General features: G+C 38.9%; 1 protein-coding gene across 1 annotated transcript in view; it reads left to right on the plus strand.

The window, feature by feature from the left end:
* Positions 1–5,407: 5,407 nt before the first annotated feature.
* The window catches only part of LOC128644160 (USP6 N-terminal-like protein), a 95,717-nt gene continuing 83,084 nt past the window's right edge, over positions 5,408–18,040 (plus strand). The window contains exon 1 of the mRNA XM_053696866.1: positions 5,408–5,514. Within this exon, the coding sequence (XP_053552841.1) occupies positions 5,408–5,514 (107 nt within the window). The remainder of the gene's footprint in view (positions 5,515–18,040) is intronic.

Raw genomic sequence — 18,040 nt, forward strand, 5'->3', positions numbered from 1 at the left:
TAGTGTTACAGGGTTAAATGCTTTAAGTATGTCACATAGTGTACTAGGGTTAAATGCTTTAATGTCACATAGTGTTACTAGGGTTAAATGCTTTAATATGTCACATAGTGTTACTAGGGTTAAATGTTTAATATGTCACATAGTGTTACTAGGGTTAAATGCTTTAGTATGTCACATAGTGTTACTAGGGTTAAATGCTTAATATGTCACATAGTGTTACTAGGGTTAAATGCTTTAGTATGTCACATAGTGTTACTAGGGTTAAATGCTGTAATATGTCACATAGTGTTACTAGGGTTAAATGCTTTAGTATGTCACATAGTGTTACTAGGGTTAAATGCTTTAGTATGTCACATAGTGTTACTAGGGTTAAATGCTATAGTATGTCACATAGTGTTACTAGGGTTAATGCTGTAATATGTCACATAGTGTTACTAGGGTTAAATGCTATAGTATGTCACATAGTGTTACTAGGGTTAAATGCTATAGTATGTCACATAGTGTTACTAGGGTTAAATGCTTTAGTATGTCACATAGTGTTACTAGGGTTAAATGCTATAGTATGTCACATAGTGTTACTAGGGTTAAATGCTTTAATATGTCACATAGTGTTACTAGGGTTAAATGCTTTAATATGTCACATAGTGTTACTAGGGTTAAATGCTTTAATATGTCACATAGTGTTACTAGGGTTAAATGCTTTAGTATGTCACATAGTGTTACTAGGGTTAAATGCTTTAGTATGTCACATAGTGTTACTAGGGTTAAATGCTTTAGTATGTCACATAGTGTTACTAGGGTTAAATGCTTTAGTATGTCACATAGTGTTACTAGGGTTAAATGCTTTAATATGTCACATAGTGTTACTAGGGTTAAATGCTTTAGTATGTCACATAGTGTTACTAGGGTTAAATGCTTTAGTATGTCACATAGTGTTACTAGGGTTAAATGCTGTATTATGTCACATAGTGTTACTAGGGTTAAATGCTTTTAATATGTCACATAGTGTTACTAGGGTTAATGCTGTAGTATGTCACATAGTGTTACTAGGGTTAAATGCTTTAGTATGTCACATAGTGTTACTAGGGTTAAATGCTGTAATAGTCACATAGTGTTACTAGGGTTAAATTGCTTTAGTATGTCACATAGTGTTACTAGGGTTAAATGCCTTTAGTATGTCACATAGTGTTGCTAGGGTTAAATGCTTTAATATGTCACATAGTGTTACTAGGGTTAAATGCTGTAATATGTCACATAGTGTTACTAGGGTTAAATGCTTTAATATGTCACATAGTGTTACTAGGGTTAAATGCTTTAATATGTCACATAGTGTTACTAGGGTTAAATGCTGTAATATGTCACATAGTGTTACTAGGGTTAAATGCTTTAATATGTCACATAGTGTTACTAGGGTTAAATGCTGTAATATGTCACATAGTGTTACTAGGGTTAAATGCTTTAGTATGTCACATAGTGTTACTAGGGTTAAATGCTTTAATATGTCACATAGTGTTACTAGGGTTAAATGCTTTAATATGTCACATAGTGTTACTAGGGTTAAATGCTTTAGTATGTCACATAGTGTTACTAGGGTTAAATGCTGTAATATGTCACATAGTGTTACTAGGGTTAAATGCTTTAGTATGTCACATAGTGTTACTAGGGTTAAATGCTTTAGTATGTCACATAGTGTTACTAGGGTTAAATGCTTTAGTATGTCACATAGTGTTACTAGGGTTAAATGCTTTAATAGTCACATAGTGTTACTAGGGTTAAATGCTTGTAATGTCACATAGTGTTACTAGGGTTAAATGCTTTAGTATGTCACATAGTGTTACTAGGGTTAAATGCTTTAGTATGTCACATAGTGTTACTAGGGTTAAATGCTGTAATATGTCACATAGTGTTACTAGGGTTAAATGCTGTAATATGTCACATAGTGTTACTAGGGTTAAATGCTTTATATGTCACATAGTGTTACTAGGGTTAAATGCTGTAATATGTCACATAGTGTTACTAGGGTTAAATGCTTGTAGTATGTCACATAGTGTTTACTAGGGTTAAATGCTTTAATATGTCACATAGTGTTTACTAGGGGTTAAATGCTTTAATATGTCACATAGTGTTACTAGGGTTAAATGCTTTAGTATGTCACATAGTGTTACTAGGGTTAAATGCTTTAGTATGTCACATAGTGTTACTAGGGTTAAATGCTTTAGTATGTCACATAGTGTTACTAGGGTTAAATGCTTTATTATGTCACATAGTGTTACTAGGGTTAAATGCTGTAATATGTCACATAGTGTTACTAGGGTTAAATGCTTTAGTATGTCACATAGTGTTTACTAGGGTTAAATGCTGTAAGTATGTCACATAGTGTTACTAGGGGTTAAATGCTTAATATGTCACATAGTGTTACTAGGGTTAAATGCTTTAGTATGTCACATAGTGTTACTGGGGTTAAATGCTTTAGTATGTCACATAGTGTTACTAGGGTTAAATGCTTTATTATGTCACATAGTGTTACTAGGGTTAAATGCTTTAGTATGTCACATAGTGTTACTAGGGTTAAATGCTGTAATATGTCACATAGTGTTACTAGGGTTAAATGCTTTAGTATGTCACATAGTGTTACTAGGGTTAAATGCTTTAAGTATGTCCATAGTGTTACTAGGTTAAATGCTTTAGTATGTCACATAGTGTTACTAGGGTTAAATGCTTTAGTATGTCACATAGTGTTACTAGGGTTAAATGCTTTAATATGTCACATAGTGTTACTAGGGTTAAATGCTGTAATATGTCACCATAGTGTTACTAGGGTTAAATGCTTAGTATGTCACATAGTGTTACTAGGGTTAAATGCTGTAATATGGTCACATAGTGTTACTAGGGTTAAATGCTTTAGTATGTCACATAGTGTTACTAGGGTTAAATGCTTTAGTATGTCACATAGTGTTACTAGGGTTAAATGCTTTAGTATGTCACATAGTGTTACTAGGGTTAAATGCTTTAGTATGTCACATAGTGTTACTAGGGTTAAATGCTGTAATATGTCACATAGTGTTACTAGGGTTAAATGCTGTAATATGTCACATAGTGTTACTAGGGTTAAATGCTTTAGTATGTCACATAGTGTTACTAGGGTTAAATGCTGTAATATGTCACATAGTGTTACTAGGGTTAAATGCTTTAGTATGTCACATAGTGTTACTAGGGTTAAATGCTTTAATAGGTCACAATAGTGTTACTAGGGTTAAATGATTTAATATGTCACATAGTGTTAATAGGGTTAAATGCTATAGTATGTCACATAGTGTTTACTAGGGTTAAATGCTTTAAGTATGTCACATAGTGTTACTAGGGTTAAATGCTTTAGTATGTCACATAGTGTTACTAGGGTTAAATGCTGTAATATGTCACATAGTGTTACTAGGGTTAAATGCTTTAGTATGTCACATAGTGTTACTAGGGTTAAATGCTGTAATATGTCACATAGTGTTACTAGGGTTAAATGCTGTAATATGTCACATAGTGTTACTAGGGTTAAAATGCTGTAATATGTCACATAGTGTTACTAGGGGTTAAATGCTTTAGTATGTCACATAGTGTTACTAGGGTTAAATGCTGTAATATGTCACATAGTGTTACTAGGGTTAAATGCTTTAGTATGTCACATAGTGTTACTAGGGTTAAATGCTGTAATATGTCACATAGTGTTACTAGGGTTAAATGCCTGTATATGTCACATAGTGTTACTAGGGTTAAATGCTTTAGTATGTCACATAGTGTTAATAGGGTTAAATGCTGTAATATGTCACATAGTGTTGCTAGGGTTAAATGCTTTAGTATGTCACATAGTGTTACTAGGGTTAAATGCTTTAATAGGTCACATATTGTTACTAGGGTTAAATGCTTTAGTATGTCACATAGTGTTACTAGGGTTAAATGCTTTAGTATGTCACAGTGTTACTAGGGTTAAATGCTTTAGTATGTCATGTAGTGTTACTAGGGTTAAATGCTGTAATATGTCACATAGTGTTACTAGGGTTAAATGCTTTAGTATGTCACATAGTGTTACTAGGGTTAAATGATTTAATATGTCACATAGTGTTACTAGGGTTAAATGCTTTAGTATGTCACAGTGTTACTAGGGTTAAATGCTTTAGTATGTCATGTAGTGTTACTAGGGTTAAATGCTGTAATATGTCACATAGTGTTACTAGGGTTAAATGCTTTAGTATGTCACATAGTGTTACTAGGGTTAAATGCTTTAGTATGTCACATAGTGTTACTAGGGTTAAATGCTGTAATATGTCACATAGTGTTACTAGTGGTTATCAATGCTGTAATATGTCACATAGTGTTACTAGGGTTAAATGCTTTAGTATGTCACATAGTGTTACTAGGGTTAAATGCTGTAATATGTCACATAGTGTTACTAGGGTTAAATGCTTTAGTATGTCACATAGTGTTACTAGGGTTAAATGTTTAATAGGTCACATAGTGTTACTAGGGTTAAATGATTTAATATGTCACATAGTGTTAATAGGGTTAAATGCTATAGTATGTCACATAGTGTTACTAGGGTTAAATGATTTAATATGTCACATAGTGTTAATAGGGTTAAATGCTTTAGTATGTCACATAGTGTTACTAGGGTTAAATGCTGTAATATGTCACATAGTGTTACTAGGGTTAAATGCTTTAGTATGTCACATAGTGTTACTAGGGTTAAATGCTGTAATATGTCACATAGTGTTACTAGGGTTAAATGCTGTAATATGTCACATAGTGTTACTAGGGTTAAATGCTGTAATATGTCACATAGTGTTACTAGGGTTAAATGCTTTAGTATGTCACATAGTGTTACTAGGGTTAAATGCTGTAATATGTCACATAGTGTTACTAGGGTTAAATGCTTTAGTATGTCACATAGTGTTACTAGGGTTAAATGCTGTAATATGTCACATAGTGTTACTAGGGTTAAATGCTGTAATATGTCACATAGTGTTACTAGGGTTAAATGCTGTAATATGTCACATAGTGTTACTAGGGTTAAATGCTGTAATATGTCACATAGTGTTGCTAGGGTTTCTAGACGTTAAAAAAATAATAATAATAATAATTGCATAGATTTTGCATATTTTTCTTTGAACTATTCATGTTTTGCAGACTGAGGTCTTGTTCCTATTTTTTACAAAACAAAAAACAACATGGATTGTGACAATATATTGGCCGAGCTGTTATCCACTCTGTCATTCTGTTGCCTGTGAGAGAAAGCTATCGTGTTTTTACGTTTTCTTTTCATATGTCTCTTTAAATTGGTGTCTCTGCCTGTTCCGTTTTACTTGATTATACAATTTGTAAGCCTAGAAAGGGGATTCAATTAGATTTCTTTTTCCAGACAATGAAAGAACTGGCCAAGATATATTCTGCTGAGATAAAGCAAATAGATTTGGATGTGAACAGGACTTTTCGTAACCACATCATGTTCCGGGAGCGATACGGAGTCAAGTGAGTCACATGCACACATTGTTATCCCAGCCTCACCACAATAAGATCTAACAATTGTACCTAAAATCAGTTAAAGTACCTTGTCCCTTTATATTCTGTAGCTATCTAGAAGTCTTACAATAGCAAAAGAACATTTTTGTATCATTTATTTTTATACACAAAAATTGCTAAATTTATGTTATATAAAATGTGGAGCAGTCAGCTGGAAATCACTTAAAGGAACCTGCTACCCACATTTTTTCTTTTATGATTTAGAAAGAGAATGCAATTTTAAACATCTTTCTAATTTACTTATATTATCTAATTTGTTTTATTCTCTTGATATTCTTTGATGGAAAGCATATCTAGATATGCTCACTAGCTGCTGATTGGTTGCTGCACATAGAAGCCTTGTGTGATTGGTTCACCATGTGCATTGCATTTTCTTCAACTAAGGATATTTAAAAAATGAAGCAAAATAAATAATGGAAGTAAATTGTAATGTTGTTTAAATTTCTATTCTCTATCTGAATCATGAAAGAAAGATTTTGGGTTTAGTGGCCCTTTAAGTAGTCTCTGTAGTGAGGAGTTGGTCTACACTAAGTTCCTGTATATCACCCAGGAAAACAGAATTTATGTTTACCTGATAAATTACTTTCTCCAACGGTGTGTCCGGTCCACGGCGTCATCCTTACTTGTGGGATATTCTCTTCCCCAACAGGAAATGGCAAAGAGCCCAGCAAAGCTGGTCACATGATCCCTCCTAGGCTCCGCCTACCCCAGTCATTCGACCGACGTTAAGGAGGAATATTTGCATAGGAGAAACCATATGTTACCGTGGTGACTGTAGTTAAAGAAAATAAATTATCAGACCTGATTAAAAAAACCAGGGCGGGCCGTGGACCGGACACACCGTTGGAGAAAGTAATTTATCAGGTAAACATAAATTCTGTTTTCTCCAACATAGGTGTGTCCGGTCCACGGCGTCATCCTTACTTGTGGGAACCAATACCAAAGCTTTAGGACACGGATGAAGGGAGGGAGCAAATCAGGTCACCTAAATGGAAGGCACCACGGCTTGCAAAACCTTTCTCCCAAAAATAGCCTCAGAAGAAGCAAAAGTATCAAATTTGTAAAATTTAGAAAAAGTGTGCAGTGAAGACCAAGTCGCTGCCTTACATATCTGATCAACAGAAGCCTCGTTCTTGAAGGCCCATGTGGAAGCCACAGCCCTAGTGGAGTGAGCTGTGATTCTTTCAGGAGGCTGCCGTCCGGCAGTCTCATAAGCCAATCGGATAATGCTTTTAATCCAGAAGGAGAGAGAGGTAGAAGTTGCTTTTTGACCTCTCCGTTTACCAGAATAAACAACAAACAAAGACAAAGTTTGTCTGAAATCCTTAGTAGCTGCTAAGTAAAATTTTAGAGCACGAACTACATCCAAGTTGTGCAACAAACGTTCCTTCTTTGAAACTGGATTAGGACACAAAGAAGGCACAACTATCTCCTGGTTAATGTTTTTGTTAGAAACAACCTTTGGAAGAAAACCAGGTTTAGTACGCAAAACCACCTTATCTGCATGGAACACCAGATAAGGAGAAGAACACTGCAGAGCAGATAATTCTGAAACTCTTCTAGCAGAAGAAATTGCAACCAAAAACAAAACTTTCCAAGATAATAACTTAATATCAACGGAATGTAAGGGTTCAAACGGAACCCCCTGAAGAACTGAAAGAACTAGGTTGAGACTCCAAGGAGGAGTCAAAATTTTGTAAACAGGCTTGATTCTAACCAGAGCCTGAACAAAGGCTAGAACATCTGGCACAGCTGCCAGCTTTTTGTGAAGTAACACAGACAAGGCAGAAATCTGTCCCATCAAGGAACTTGCAGATAATCCTTTTTCCAATCCTTCTCGAAGGAAGGATAGACTCTTAGGAATCTTAACCTTGTCCCAAGGGAATCCTGCAGATTCACACCAACAGATATACCAAATTATGTGGTAATTTTTCTGGTTACAGGCTTTCAGGCCTGAACAAGAGTATTAATAACAGAATCTGAGAACCCTCGCTTTGATAAGATCAAGCGTTCAATCTCCAAGCAGTCAGCTGGAGTGGGTCGAACGGACCTAGAACAAGAAGGTCTCTCAAAGGTAGCTTCCATGGTGGAGCCGATGACATATTCACCAGATCTGCATACCAAGTCCTGCGTGGCCACGCAGGAGCTATCAAAATCACCGACGCCCTCTCCTGATTGATCCTGGCTACCAGCCTGGGGATGAGAGGAAACGGCGGGAACACATAAGCTAGTTTGAAGGTCCAAGGTGCTACTAGTGCATCCACTAGAGCCGCCTTGGGATCCCTGGATCTGTACCCGTAGTAAGGAACTCTGAAGTTCTGACGAGAGGCCATCAGATCCATGTCTGGAATGCCCCACGGTTGAGTGACTTGGGCAAAGATTTCCGGATGGAGTTCCCACTCCCCCGGATGCAATGTCTGACGACTCAGAAAATCCGCTTCCCAATTTTCCACTCCTGGGATGTGGATAGCAGACAGGTGGCAGGAGTGAGACTCCGCCCATAGAATGATTTTGGTCACTTCTTCCATCGCTAGGGAACTCCTTGTTCCCCCCTGATGGTTGATGTATGAACTTGGCCCTCGCTAGCTGAGGCCAAGCTTTGAGAGCATTGAATATCGCTCTCAGTTCCAGAATATTTATCGGTAGAAGAGATTCTACCCGAGACCAAAGACCCTGAGCTTTCAGGGATCCCCAGACCGCGCCCCAGCCCATCAGACTGGCGTCGGTCGTGACAATGACCCACTCTGGTCTGCGGAAGGTCATCCCTTGTGACAGGTTGTCCAGGGACAGCCACCAACGGAATGAGTCTCTGGTCCTCTGATTTACTTGTATCTTCGGAGACAAGTCTGAATAGTCCCCATTCCACTGACTGAGCATGAACAGTTGTAATGGTCTTAGATGAATGCGCACAAAAGGAACTATGTCCATTGCCGCTACCATCAAACCTATCACTTCCATGCACTGCGCTATGGAAGGAAGAGGAACGGAATGAAGTATCCGACAAGAGTCTAGAAGTTTTATTTTTCTGGCTTCTGTCAGAAAAATCCTCATTTCTAAGGAGTCTATTATAGTTCCCAAGAAGGGAACCCTCGTTGACGGAGATAGAGAACTCTTTTCCACGTTCACTTTCCATCCGTGAGATCTGAGAAAGGCCAGGACAATGTCCGTGTGAGCCTTTACTTGAGGAAGGGACGACGCTCGAATCAGAATGTCGTCCAAGTAAGGTACTACAGCAATGCCCCTTGGTCTTAGCACCGCCAGAAGGGACCCTAGTACCTATGAGAAAATCCTAGGAGCAGTGGCTAATCCGAAAGAAAACGCCACGAACTGGAAATGCTTGTCCAGGAATGCAAACCTTAGGAACCGATGATGTTCCTTGTGGATAGGAATATTTAGATACGCATCCTTGAAATCCACCTTGGTCATGAATTGACCTTCCTGGATGGAAGGAAGAAGTGTTCGAATGGTTTCCATCTTGAACGATGGAACCTTGAGAAACTTGTTCAAGATCTTGAGATCTAAGATTGGTCTGAACGTTCCCTCTTTTTTGGGAACTATGAACAGATTGGAGTAGAACCCCATCCCTTGTTCTCCTAATGGAACAGGATGAATCACTCCCATTTTTAGCAGGTCTTCTACCCAATGTAAGAATGCCTGTCTTCTTATGTGGTCTGAAGACAACTGAGACCTGTGGAACCTCCCCCTTGGAGGAAGCCCCTTGAACTCCAGAGAATAACCTTGGGAGACTATTTCTAGCGCCCAAGGATCCAGAACATCTCTTGCCCAAGCCTGAGCGAAGAGAGAGAGTCTGCCCCCCACCAGATCCGGTCCCGGATCGGGGGCCCGCATTTCATGCTGTCTTGGTAGCAGTGGCAGGTTTCCTGGCCTGCTTTCCTTTGTTCCAGCCTTGCATAGGTCTCCAGGCTGGATTGGCTTGAGAAGTATTACCTTCCTGCTTAGAGGACGTAGCCCTTGGGGCTGATCCGTTTCTGCGAAAGGGACGAAACTTAGGTTTATTTTTGGTCTTGAAAAGACCTATCCTGAGGAAGGGCGTGGCCCTTGCCCCCAGTGATATCAGAGATAATCTCTTTCAAGTCAGGGCCAAAGAGTGTTTTCCCCTTGAAAGGAATGTCAAGCAATTTGTTCTTGGAAGACGCATCCGCTGCCCAAGATTTTAACCAAAGCGCTCTGCGCCACAATAGCAAACCCAGAATTTTTTCGCCGCTAACCTAGCCAATTGCAAGGGTGGCGTCTAGGGTGAAAGAATTAGCCAATTTAAGAGCACGAATTCTGTCCATAATCTCCTCATAAGAAGAAGAATTACTAATAATCGCCTTTCCTAGCTCATCAAACTAGAAACACGCGGCTGCAGTGACAGGGACAATGCATGCAATTGGTTGTAGAAGGGAACCTTGCTGAACAAACATCTTTAGCAGACCTTCTAATTTTTTATCCATAGGATCTTGGAAAGCACAACTATCTTCTATGGGTATAGTGGCGCGCTTGTGTAGAGTAGAAACCGCCCCCTCGACCTTGGGGACTGTCTGCCATCAGTCCTTTCTGGGGTCGACTATAGGAAAACAATTTTATAAATATGGGGGGAGGTACTAAAGGTATACCGGGCCTGTCCCATTCTTTACTAACAATGTACGCCACCCGCTTGGATATAGGAAAAGCTTCGGGGGGCCCCGGGGCCTCTAAGAACTTTTCCATTTTACATAGTGGTTCTGGAATGACCAGATAATCACAATCATCCAAATTGGATAACACCTCCTTAAGCAGAGCGCGGAGATGTTCCAACTTAAATTTAAAAGTAATCACATCAGGTTCAGCTTGTTGAGAAATGTTTCCTGAATCTGAAATTTCTCCCTCAGACAAAACCTCCCTGGCCCCCTCAGACTGGTGTAGGGGCCCTTCAGAAACCATATCATCAGCGTTCTCATGCTCTACAGAATTTTCTAAAACAGAGCAGTCGCGCTTTCGCTGATAAGTGGGCATATTGGCTAAAATGTTTTTGATAGAATTATCCATTACAGCCGTTAAATGTTGCATAGTAAGGAGTATTGGCGCACTAGATGTACTAGGGGCCTCCTGTATGGGCAAGACTGGTGTAGACGAAGGAGGGGATGATGCAGTACCATGCTTACTCCCCTCACTTGAGGAATCATCTTGGGCATCATTTTTACTAAATACATATAGTTAATGAGAAGGAACCTTGGTTTCCCCACAGTCAGAACACAATCTATCTGGTAGTTCAGACATGTTAAACAGGCATAAACTTGATAACAAAGCACAAAAAAACGTTTTAAAATAAAACCGTTACTGTCACTTTAAATTTTAAACTAAACACACTTTATTACTGCAATTGCGAAAAAGTATGAAGGAATTGTTCAAAATTCACCAAAATTTCACCACAGTGTCTTAAAGCCTTAAAAGTATTGCACACCAAATTTGGAAGCTTTAACCCTTAAAATAACGGAACCGGAGCCGTTTTTATATTTAACCCCTTTACAGTCCCTGGAATCTGCTTTGCTGAGACCCAACCAAGCCCAAAGGGGAATACGATACCAAATGATGCCTTCAGAAAGACTTTTCTATGTATCAGAGCTCCACACACATGCAGCTGCATGCCATGCTGTCCTCAAAAACAAGTGCGCCATACCGGCGCGAAAATGAGGCTCTGACTATGATTAGGGAAAGCCCCTAAAGAATAAGGTGTCTAAAACAGTGCCTGCCGATATAATCATATCAAAATACCCAGAATAAATGATTCCTCAAGGCTAAATATGTGTTAATAATGAATCGATTTAGCCCAGAAAAAGTCTACAGTCTTAATAAGCCCTTGTGAAGCCCTTATTTACTATCTTAATAAACATGGCTTACCGGATCCCATAGGGAAAATGACAGCTTCCAGCATTACATCGTCTTGTTAGAATGTGTCATACCTCAAGCAGTAAGAGACTGCACACTGTTCCCCCAACTGAAGTTAATTGCTCTCAACAGTCCTGTGTGGAACAGCCATGGATTTTAGTTACGGTGCTAAAATCATTTTCCTCATACAAACAGAAATCTTCATCTCTTTTCTGTTTCTGAGTAAATAGTACATACCAGCACTATTTTAAAATAACAAACTCTTGATTGAATAATAAAAACTACAGTTAAACACTAAAAAACTCTAAGCCATCTCCGTGGAGATGTTGCCTGTACAACGGCAAAGAGAATGACTGGGGTAGGCGGAGCCTAGGAGGGATCATGTGACCAGCTTTGCTGGGCTCTTTGCCATTTCCTGTTGGGGAAGAGAATATCCCACAAGTAAGGATGACGCCGTGGACCGGACACACCTATGTTGGAGAAAAGACTGTCTATTTATGTAGAGTTAAATAATCTTTTCTAGTGATTGAGGCATTTAGATAATCAGTTATATATGAACCTAACAAAACTAGCTGAGTTTTAACCAATCACTTGGTCAAGTTACTGAGGAAAAAGTCACTTTTATCTCAGATTTGCATCAATTGTTGAACTTTTATTCTTAAGTTATTCTGATCTTTACTTCCTTAATGCTGGTGGAATGGTGGCAGCAGATCTGGCAAGACGTCCATTATGGCTGAGCTTATGGGATGCAGATGCTGCTTCTAAAATTAATCTTTTGAGTCTACCTTTTGATAAAAATGCTTTCGCCTAGATTTAGAGTTTTGTCGGTAAAGACCCGCGGTGCTAACAAGCCGATTTTTTCCAGCTCACCCTTAAGACAACGCTGGTATTTTCTGAATGGCTGCGTTAGCCTCAGAAAAGGGAGCGTTGAGCATAATTTAGCTCCACTTCAACCCTCAATACCAGCGTTGCTTACGGTAGCGGTAAGCTGGAAAAACATGCTCGTGCACGATTTCCCCATAGGAAACAATGGGGATGAGCTGGCTGAAAAAAAACCAAACACCTGCAAAAAAGCAGCGCTCAGCTCCTAGCGCAGCCCCATTGTTTCCTATGGGGAAAGAAAAAATATGTCTGCACCTAACACCCTAACATGAACCCCGAGTCTAAACATCCCTAACCTTACACTTATTAACCCCTAATCTGCCGCCCCCGCTGACACCTGCATTTTATTATTAACCCCTAATCTGCCGCTCCGGACACCGCCGCAACCTACATTATAGCTATGAACCTCTAATCTGCTGCCCCTAAGATCGCCGACACCTATATTATATTTATTACCCCCTAATCTGCCCCCCCCCAACGTCGCCGCCACCTACCTACACTTATTAACCCTTAATCTGCCGACCGGACAACGCCACCACTATAATAAATGTATTAACCCCTAAACCGCCGCACTCCCGCCTATATAATACATTTTATTAACCCCTAATCTGCCCTCCCTAAACGCCGCCACCTACCTACAATTATTAACCCCTAATCTGCCGCCCCCAATGTCGCCGCTACTATAATAAAGTTATTAACCCCTAAACCTAAGTCTAACACTAACCCTAACACCCCCCCTAAATTAAATATAATTTAAATAATTTTACTATAATTAAATATATTATTCCTATTTAAAACTAAATACTTACCTATAAAATAAACCCTAATATCGCTACAGTATAACTAATAGTTGCATTGTAGCTATTTTAGGATTTATATTTATTTTACAGGCAACTTTGTATTTATTTTAACTAGGTACAATAACTATTAAATAGCTACCTAGTTAAAATAATTACAAAATTACCTGTAAAATAAATCCTAACCTAAGTTACAAATACACCTAACACTACACTATCATTAAACTAATTAAATAAATTACCTACAATTATGTAAACTAAAATACAATTAAATAAACTAAACTATAATTCAAAAACAAACAAACACTAAATTACAGAAAATAAAAAAAATGACAATACGTTTAAACTAATTACACCTAATCTAAGCCCCCTAATAAAATAAAAAAGCCCCCCAAAATAATAAAATGCCCTACCCTATCCTAAATTACAAAGTAATCAGCTCTTTTACCAGCCCTTAAAAGGGCTTTTTGCGGGGCATTGCCCCAAAGTAATCAGCTCTTTTACCTGTAAATAAAAATACAATACCCCCCCAACATTACAACCCACCACCCACATACCCCTACTCTAAAACCCACCTGATCCCCCCTTAAAAAAAAACTAACACTACCCCCCTGAAGATCACCCTACCTGGAGCCGTGTTCACCCAGCCGGGCACCGATGGGCCAGAAGTAGACATCCGGAGCGGCAGAAGTCTTCATCCGGAGCGGCAGAAGTCTTCATCCGATCGGGGCAGAAGAGGTCCTCCAAGCGGCAGATGTCTTCATCCAAGCGGCGTCTTCTATCTTCAATCAACCGGAGCGGAGCCATCTTGAATCCATCCGACGCAGAGCCATCCTCTTCTTATGATGTCCTAAGGCCGAACGAAGGTTCCTTTAAATGACGTCATCCAAGATGGCGTCGATAGGATTCGGTAAGGCTTGTGGTGCTAACAAGCATTTTTTTCTCACCACTCACTTAAGACAGCGCTGGTATTACAGGTTTTTACAAACCCTGCGTTAGCCACAGAAAAGTGAGCGTAGAGCAAAATTTAGCTCCACATCTCACTGTAATACCAGCGCTGCTTACGGTAGCGGTGAGCTGGCAAAACGTGCTCGTGCACGATTTCCCCATAGGAATCAATGGGGCAGAATCAGCTGAAAAAAAACCTAACACCTGCAAAAAAGCAGCGTTCAGCTCCTAACGCAGCCCCATTGATTCCAATGGGGAAATACTTTTTATATCCACATCTAACACCCTAACATGAACCCAGAGTCTAAACACCCCTAATCTTACACTTATTAACCCCTAATCTGCCGCCCCCGACATCGCCGACACCTGCATTATATTATTAACCCCTAATCTGCCGCTCCGGACACCGCCGCCACCTACATTATACTTATGAACCCCTAATCTGCCGCCCCCGGCATTGCCGACACCTGCATTATATTATTAACCCCTAATCTGCTGCTCCGGACACTGCCGCCACCTACATTATACTAATGCACCCCTAATCTGATGCCCCCAACATTGCCGACACCTGCATTATATTATTAACCCCTAATCTGCTGCTCCGGACACTGCCGCCACCTACATTATACTAATGAACCCCTAATCTGATGCCCCCAACATCGCCAACACCTACATTATATTTATTAACCCCTAATCTGCTGCCCCAATGTCGCCGCAACCTAACTACACTTATTGACCCCTAATCTGCTGCCCCCAACGTCGCCGCAACCTAACTACACTTATTACAGGGACACTGAACCCAAATTTTTTTCTTTTGTGATTCAGATAGAGCATGAAATTCTAAGCAACTTTCTAATTTACTCCTTTTATCAAATGTTCTTTATTCTCTTGGTATCTTTATTTGAAATGCAAGAATGTAAGTTAAGATGCCGGCCCATTTTTGGTGAACAACCTAGGTTGTCCTTGCTGATTGGATAAATTCATCCACCAATCAAAAACTGCTGTCCAGAGTTCTTAACCAAGAAAAAAGCTTAGATGCCTTCTTTTTCATATAAAGATAGCAAGAGAATGAAGAAACATTGATAATAGAAGTAAATTAGAAAGTTGCTTAAAATTGCATGCTCTATCTGAATCGCGAAAGAAAATTTTTTTTGGGTTCAGTATCCCTTTAACCCCTAATCTGCCGCCCCCAACGTCGCCGCCACTATAATAAAGTTATTAACCCCTACTTTAGTTTATTTAATTTAATTGTAATTAATTGTAGTTAGTTTAGGTAATTAATTTAATTATAGTGTAGTGTTAGGTGTTATTGTAACTTAGGTTAGGGTTTATTTTACAGGTAAATTTGTATTTATTTTAGCTAGGTAGTTATTAAATAGTTAATAACTATTTAATAGCTATTGTTCCTAGTTAAAATAAATACAAACTTGCCTGTAAAATAAAAGAAAACCCTAAGATGGCTACAATGTAACTATTAGTTATATTGTATTTTAAATATATGAAGGGCGCTTTCGGAGCTGAGGGAATTTTTTTTTTATTTTTTTATCTCAAAACTATGATTAAAATAGTCGCAGATGAAATTTTTAGCTACCATGTATCGGTGCATGGGATATATAAGGACCCTATGTGTAAAGGAAGCAATTTGTATAATAAATCATACTACTTTGTAGAGATAATAGATAGAATTTAATCGGTATAAAAATACAAAAATTCAAAAGTTCAATAAAAAGTATGTTGTGGCCACAACTTCTAAAATATGCTAATAGTATATCGATATAGACACTGTACTGTACTAATAGACCTAATCTATAAGATAATATTGTAACTCAATTCAGATTTTACGAAATAATCACAACAATTTTGTGAGAATGCAGATAGAGACAACACTAATAGTGAAGATATGCAGATAGAATAACACTTAATAGTGAAGAAATTAAAATTCTCTTAAAACAAATGTCCGTATATTTTCTTTGTGATTGGTGTGAATGTATCAATACATCATAAGTCTCTTTAAACACTGATACAAACTAGGATAGTATCCAAATCTGGCTGTTTGCCAATGCTTTAATGTGACGGTGATGTTAAAGTGCAGTCTGTCTCCAAAGTTAGTTTTAGCACATTCCAAGACTGTGTGAGTGATTAAATGAATGCTGATTTTTTTTATCCGTTTTTCCGTGTGAATAAAAAAGTCAATTGTTTATGCAGCTCCTCGCTACGTTATAACATATTTCAAAATTTTGTGAACGGTTAAATTGATGCGGATTTTTATATCCGTTCTTTTGTGTGAAAAAAATGTCAGATATTAGTGCAGCTTATCGCTACGTTTAGAAAGTAGTTGCTGAATTTAGAACTAGTGCATCAAGTGTAAGTGACGGTTATCTCTGTAATTCCTTATGGCTTGTGATTTGTATATGGTATTTAGGCTAAATGACAGACTTACCTGGCTGCGCTCCCTGACCGGCATTGTCCTTGCACGGCAGAAGTACTCGCAGCCGCTTCACTGTCTGATGTAACCCGGTCTTTTCTCCAACATAGGTGTGTCCGGTCCACGGCGTCATCCTTACTTGTGGGATATTCTCTTCCCCAACAGGAAATGGCAAAGAGCCCAGCAAAGCTGGTCACATGATCCCTCCTAGGCTCCGCCTACCCTAGTCATTCTCTTTGCCGTTGTACAGGCAACATCTCCACGGAGATGGCTTAGAGTTTTTTAGTGTTTAACTGTAGTTTTTATTATTCAATCAAGAGTTTGTTATTTTAAAATAGTGCTGGTATGTACTATTTACTCAGAAACAGAAAAGAGATGAAGATTTCTGTTTATATGAGGAAAATGATTTTAGCAACCGTTACTAAAATCCATGGCTGTTCCACACAGGACTGTTGAGAGCAATTAACTTCAGTTGGGGGAACAGTGAGCAGTCTCTTGCTGCTTGAGGTATGACACATTCTAACAAGACGATGTAATGCTGGAAGCTGTCATTTTCCCTATGGGATCCGGTAAGCCATGTTTATTAAGATAGTAAATAAGGGCTTCACAAGGGCTTATTAAGACTGTAGACTTTTTCTGGGCTAAATCATTTAATCTGGGTATTTTGATAAGATTATATCGGCAGGCACTGTTTTAGACACCTTATTCTTTAGGGGCTTTCCCAAATCATAGGCAGAGCCTCATTTCTCCAACATAGGTGTGTCCGGTCCACGGCGTCATCCTTACTTGTGGGATATTCTCTTCCCCAACAGGAAATGGCAAAGAGCCCAGCAAAGCTGGTCACATGATCCCTCCTAGGCTCCGCCTACCCCAGTCATTCTCTTTGCCGTTGTACAGGCAACATCTCCACGGAGATGGCTTAGAGTTTTTTAGTGTTTAACTGTAGTTTTTCATTATTCAATCAAGAGTTTGTTATTTTCAAATAGTGCTGGTATGTACTATTTACTCAGAAACAGAAAAGAGATGAAGAATTCTGTTTGTATGAGGAAAATGATTTTAGCAACCGTAACTAAAATCCATGGCTGTTCCACACAGGACTGTTGAGAGCAATTAACTTCAGTTGGGGGAACAGTTTGCAGTCCCTTGCTGCTTGAGGTATGACACATTCTAACAAGACGATGTAATGCTGGAAGCTGTCATTTTCCCTATGGGATCCGGTAAGCCATGTTTATTACGATTGTAAATAAGGGCTTCACAAGGGCTTATTTAAACTGTAGACTTTTTCTGGGCTAAATCGATTGATTATTAACACATATTTAGCCTTGAGGAATCATTTTATCTGGGTATTTTGATATAATAATATCGGCAGGCACTGTTTTAGACACCTTATTCTTTAGGGGCTTTCCCCAAGCATAGGCAGAGTCTCATTTTCGCGCCGGTGTTGCGCACTTGTTTTTGAGAGGCATGGCATGCAGTCGCATGTGAGAGGAGCTCTGATACTTATAAAAGACTTCTGAAGGCGTCATTTGGTATCGTATTCCCCTTTGGGTTT

The sequence above is a fragment of the Bombina bombina genome, unplaced genomic scaffold (assembly GCF_027579735.1).
Source record: "Bombina bombina isolate aBomBom1 unplaced genomic scaffold, aBomBom1.pri scaffold_816, whole genome shotgun sequence".
Classification (NCBI taxonomy): Eukaryota; Metazoa; Chordata; class Amphibia; order Anura; family Bombinatoridae; genus Bombina; species Bombina bombina.